Source organism: Coregonus lavaretus (genome assembly GCF_964263955.1).
Source record: "Coregonus lavaretus genome assembly, contig: HAP1_SCAFFOLD_54, whole genome shotgun sequence".
NCBI lineage: Eukaryota > Metazoa > Chordata > Actinopteri > Salmoniformes > Salmonidae > Coregonus > Coregonus lavaretus.
In genome coordinates this window covers 375,847-381,729 of record NW_028158385.1, presented here as the reverse complement: position 1 = coordinate 381,729, position 5,883 = coordinate 375,847, and the positions used below count along the sequence as shown (strand labels likewise).

Below are 5,883 nucleotides of genomic sequence, written 5' to 3'. Positions count from 1 at the left end.
TAAATAAATACAATTGTTTTTTGATTGAAATAATACAGTGAAGACAACGTTATTCAGGAAAATATTACATAGTGCTGCCTAAAACAAACTGCAACCTTGTACTAAATGGTTTTTGAGTCAATTATGTGAATTTCTGAAATCTACTATAGGTTAAGTGCACTTACGTTGTTTAATTTAAAGTGTGCAATTTGTGTCTAATGTGAAATTAATAAATGTTTTGTTGTCAATGCTTAGCTACCTGATCTAATATATTTTTAGAGAATAAAGAAAGTGCCAGAACTGTCAAGACTAACTTTTGTGTCCGTTTCTCTATATTACTACTGGACGACTCAGATTGAAGTCTGAGGCCGGTAACATCAACAGTGAGGACAAACCCAGCCTGCCTCTCTCCTTCCACACTGAGTCCAAACCTACAGTCACTGGGTCCTGATTGTGACAGTGGAGCCCAGTTTGCACTGCAGGATCCAGAGATGGCATCAGTGAAGCTGGAAGACTGCAGTCAAACATTGGAGCTGAATGTCAACATTAAAGATGAAGAAGAGGAGGAGAAGATTGGGAAATCTGTTTCTCATGGTAAGAGCAGGTTCTATCTAACTATAATCTTTTTTTTTAGTCAAGCAGTGGCAAATATACAGCACCAGTCAAACGTTAGGACACACCTACTCATTTAAGGGTTTTTCTTACTTTTTACCATTTTCTACATTGTAGAATAATAGTGAAGACATCTAAACTATAAAATAACACATATGCAATCATGTAGTAACCATAAGTGTTAAACAAATCAAAATATATTTTAGATTTTTGCCTTGATGACAGATTTGCACACTCTTGGCATTCTCTCAACCAGCTTCACCTGGAATGCTTTTCCAACAATCTTGAAAAAGTTCACAGCATCAGAGGAAGGCCCTCAAAATTGTCAAAGACTCCAGTCACCCTAGTCATAGACTGTTCTCTCTGCTACCGCACGGCAAGCGGTACCGGAGTGCCAAGTCTAGGTCCAAAAGACTTCTCAACAGCTTCTACCCCCAAGCCATAAGACTCCTGAACAGCTAATCATGGCTACCCGGACTATTTGCACTGCCCCCCCACCCCATACTTTTTACGCTGCTGCTACTCTGTTAAGTATTTATGCATAGTCACTTTAACTCTACCCACATGTACATATTACCTCAACTACCTCAACTAGCCGGTGCCCCCGCACATTGACTATGCAACGGTACCCCCCTGTATATATAGCCTCCCTACTGTCACTTTATTCTATTGTATATATAGCCTCCCTACTGTCACTTTATTTTTACTTCTGCTCTTTTTTTCTCAACACTTTTTTGTTGTTGTTTTATTCTTACTTTTTTGTTTAAAATAAATGCACTGTTGGTTAAGGGCTGTAAGTAAGCATTTCACTGTAATGTCTGCACCTGTTGTATTCGGCGCATGTGACCAATAAAATTTGATTTGATTTGATTTGGCATAGCACTTGTAGGCTGATTTTCCTTCACTCTGTGGTCCAACTCATCCCAAACCATCTCATTTGGGTTGAGGTCGGTTGATTGTGGAGGCCAGGTCATCTGATGCAGCACTCCATCACTCTCCTTCTTGGTCAAATAGCCCTTACACAGTCTGGAGTTGTGTTGGGTCATTGTCCTGTTGAAAAACAAATGATAATCCCACTAAGCGCAAACCAGATGGGATGGCGTATCGCTGCAGAATGCTGTGGTAGCCATGCTGGTTAAGTGTGCCTTGAATTCTAAATAAATCACCAGAAAAGCACTGTAACACCACCTCCTCCATGCTTCACGGTTGGAACCACACATGTAGAGATCATCCGTTCACCTACTCTGCGTCTCACAAAGACACTGCGGTTGGAACCAAAAATCTCAAATTTGGACACATCAGACCAAAGGACAGATTTCCACCGGTCTAATGTCCATTGCTCATGTTTTTTGGCCCAAGCAAGTCTCTTCTTCATGTTGGTGTCCTTTAGTAGTGGTTTCCTTCCAGCAATTCGACCATGAAGGCCTGATTCACACAGTCTCCTCTGAACAGTTGATGTTGAGATGTGTCTGTTACTTGAACTCTGTGAAGCATTTATTTGGGTTGCAATTTCTGAGGCTGGTAACTCTAATGAACTTATCCTCTGCTGCTGAGGTAACTCTGGGTCTTCCTCTTTCCGGTGGCGGTCCTCATGAGCCAGTTTCATCATAGCGTTTGATGGTTTTTGCGACTGCACTTGAAGAATCTTAAAGTAATGATGGACTGTTGTTTCCCTTTGCTTATTTGAGCTGTTCTTGCAATAATATGGACTTGGTCTTTTACCAAATAGGCCTATCTTCTGTATACCACCCCTACCTTGTCACAACACAACTGATTGGCTCAAGCGCATTAAGAAATTCCACAATTTAACTTTTAACAAGGCACACCTGTTAATTGAAATGCATTACAGGTGAATACCAGATGAAGCTGGTAGAGAGAATGCCAAGAGTGTGCAAAGCTGTCATCAAGGCAAAGGTCGCTTACTTTGAAGAATCTCAAATATAAGATATATTTAGGTTACTACATGATTCCATATGTGTTATTTCATAGTTGTGATGTTTTCACTATTATTATACAATGTAGAAAATAGTAAAAATAAAGAACCACTTGAATAAGTAGGTGGTTAGGTTAAGTACCGGCACCTCAAATATCTAGTGCTTGAGCTCATGTTCCTCTTATAGAATATTAGCTCAAAAGTATTGTGGAGCTCCTGCACCTTAATATAAACAGTACCGGCACCCAAAATGAGTATTAGCACCTATTTCAGTCCAAGTCAAGCACTGAATTAGATAATTTAACAAGATGAGTATATTTTTAGAGAATAAAGAAAGTGTCAGAACTGTCAAGACACTAACTTTTTGTGTCTGTTTCTCATTGTTACTACAGGACGACTAGAATTAAGTATGAGGCCGGTAACATCAACAGTGAGGACAAACCCAGCCTGCCTCTCTCCTTCCACACTGATTCCAAACCTACAGTCACTGGGTCCTGATTGTGACAGTGGAGCCCAGTTTGCTAAGCAGGATCCAGAGATGGCATCAGTGAAGCTGGAAGAATGCAGTCAAACACTGGAGCTGAATGTCAACATTAAAGATGAAGAAGAGGAGGAGAAGATTGGGAAATCTGTTTCTCATGGTAAGAGCAGGTTCTATCTAACTAAGTTTGTGTTATTCGTTCCAACTTCTCACTGTGCATGAAAAGTTGCAGTATAACTGTTTCATGATGAACTGTTTCAATGAGAAGGTAGATATTATTTCATGCTACTGACACTTACATGGTTTGACACCAGTATTGCCAGCATGTGTTTTATTCACTGGGCTATCTGGAGTGCTCAGAGAGTAGATTAAAGAAGTCAAGTAGACAAACTGGCAGTGTTTTAAAGTTCTATTAAATGAGTCTGTGTAGGTACTAACCCTTGTGATAGTGAGTGGAGGATGATACTAACCCTTGTGATAGTGAGTGGAGGATGATATGGCTTCTACATCTGCATTGCTTGCTCTTTGGGGTTTTAGGCTGGGTTTCTGTAAAGCACTTTGTGACAACTTCTGATGTAAAAAGGGCTTCATAAAATATACTTGATTGACATGTATAATCCACCAACTGATTGGTTCTTCTGATGTTGTTCACACAGGAGACCATGTTGAGACATTCTCTATATCCAGAGAGCAACAGCAGGAAGATCACAGAGCTAAGAGGTCTCACCACTGCCCACATTGTGAGGAGAGTTTCTCAATTCTATCAAAGTTAAAAATACACCTAAAAATACACACAGGAGAGAATATGTTTTCCTGTACTGACTGTGGGAAGAATTTCACAACATCAAAGGCTCTGACAGTTCATCACAGAGTGCACACAGGAGAGAAGCCTTACTCCTGCTCTGACTGTGGAAAGAGTTTCTCTCGACTGGGCCACTTAAAAATACATGAACGTATACATACAGGAGAGAAGCCTTACTCCTGCTCTAATTGCGTAAAATGCTTCAAAACATCAACTAAGCTAAAAGTTCACCAGAGAACACACACAGGAGAGAAGCCTTATTACTGCTCTGACTGTGGACATTTTTTTAAAACAACAACTGAGCTAAAAGTTCATCAGAGAACACACACAGGAGAGAAGCCTTACTTCTGCTCTGACTGTGGGGCTAGTTTCTCTCAACTGGGCCACTTAAAAACACATGAACTTATACACACAGGAGAGAAGCCTTACTCCTGCTCTGACTGTGGAAAGAGTTTCTCTCGACTGGGCCACTTAAAAACACATGAACGTATACATACAGGAGAGAAGGCTTACTCCTGCTCTGAGTGTGTAAAATGCTTCACAACATCAGCTGGGCTAAAAGTTCATCAGAGAACACACACAGGAGAGAAGCCTTACTCCTGCTCTGATTGTGTAAAATGCTTCAGAACATCAACTGGGCTAAAAGTTCACCAGAGAACACACACAGGAGAGAAGCCTTACTCCAGCTCTGACTGTGTAAAATGCTTCAGAACATCAAATTAGTTAATAGTTCATCAGAGAACACACACAGGAGAGAAGCCTTACTCCTGCTCTAATTGTGTAAAATGCTTCACAACATCAACTAGGCTAAAAGTTCATCAGAGAACACACACAGGAGAGAAGCCTTACTCCTGCTCTGACTGTGGAAAGAGTTTTTCTCAAATGGGCACCTTAAAGAGAAACCAATGTATAAAGGTGAAATCCTCATCAGTTCTCTCAGACCAGCTAAGATTAGTCACTCCACTTAAATCTCATATCATAAAAGAAGTGGTAACAGTTAATTGGATCAAATGAAGAAAGCGTAGAACACTCTATTGTAATCCTATTGTTTCTCACTGTGAGAGAACTGTGCAGAGGAAAGGAAGCGTTATAGAATGTTAACCTATCTTTACTTCAGTGTGCACCTTGTCAGTTTTGGTGTGCTTAGATAGCTTCTACTGTAATGATATTGAGATGACCTTGGATTTGCCCTTAGGGTTGAATATCCTCTTTGAGGCGTCTCACAATGGAGTCTGATGGTTGACTGGGTGGTACTGATTCCTTCTGCAGTTTTCTGTGGGAATGAGCTGTTAGACACAACATACACTGTGTGTACAAAACATTATGGACACCAGCTATTTCCATGACAGTGACTGAACGCTATGATCCTTAATGATGTAGTTTTTGTGTATTTATTATAGATCCCCATTAGCTTTCAGCAAGAAACTGCAGTTGCAGTGGGCTATGGAATGAAAACACTGGACAGTGGAGAATTTGAAAAGCATTGCCTGATTTGATGAGTTTTGTACTGATGGGAGGACTAGGGTATGAAAAAAAATAAACATGAGTACATGCATCCAAGCTGTGTGTCAGTGTTTCAGGCTGGTGGTGATGGTGTGTTTTCATGGCACATATTGGTTCTCTTGATAAAAGTGCAGCAACTTTTGAATGCCACAGGATATCTAAACATCATTGCCAATCAGCAGTGTATCCATCTGTAAATTAATGAGGAAAATGTGGAATTGGAATTTGGGTTACTTTGTGAATTGACTGTAATTGAAATGGAATTGACCCTGACATTTACTAACCCTTGTGATAGTGAGTGGGGGATGATATTGCTAATCATTTTCAAAGGGAAGTTGGTTTTTAAGTTTCTGTTCTATATTAAGAAAGATAAGTCAAACATATTTAACACCTTTTTTGGGCACTAAGTACTTCAATATTTACTTCCACAAATGTTTTAGACTGGTACCTGCTACCTTCAGACACTTGTAGGCGTCCTAGAGCGAAACAACAGACATGAACTTGTTGGTGAGTCTCACCTTTAGATGTGTAGGCCAAACTTCTCGGACGCTACAGACAGAAGTCTCCTGGTCT

General features: G+C 40.3%; 1 protein-coding gene across 1 annotated transcript; it reads left to right on the top strand.

The window, feature by feature from the left end:
• The first annotated feature begins 339 nt into the window (after nucleotides 1-339).
• LOC311124085 (uncharacterized protein) lies at nucleotides 340-5,364 on the top strand. Its single transcript, XM_084198298.1, has 3 exons — nucleotides 340-573; nucleotides 2,917-3,165; nucleotides 3,662-5,364. Exons 1-3 carry the CDS (start codon nucleotides 471-473, stop codon nucleotides 4,528-4,530), a joined length of 1,221 nt encoding a protein of 406 aa, XP_084054424.1. The 5' UTR covers nucleotides 340-470; the 3' UTR covers nucleotides 4,531-5,364.
• The last annotated feature ends 519 nt before the right edge of the window (nucleotides 5,365-5,883 follow it).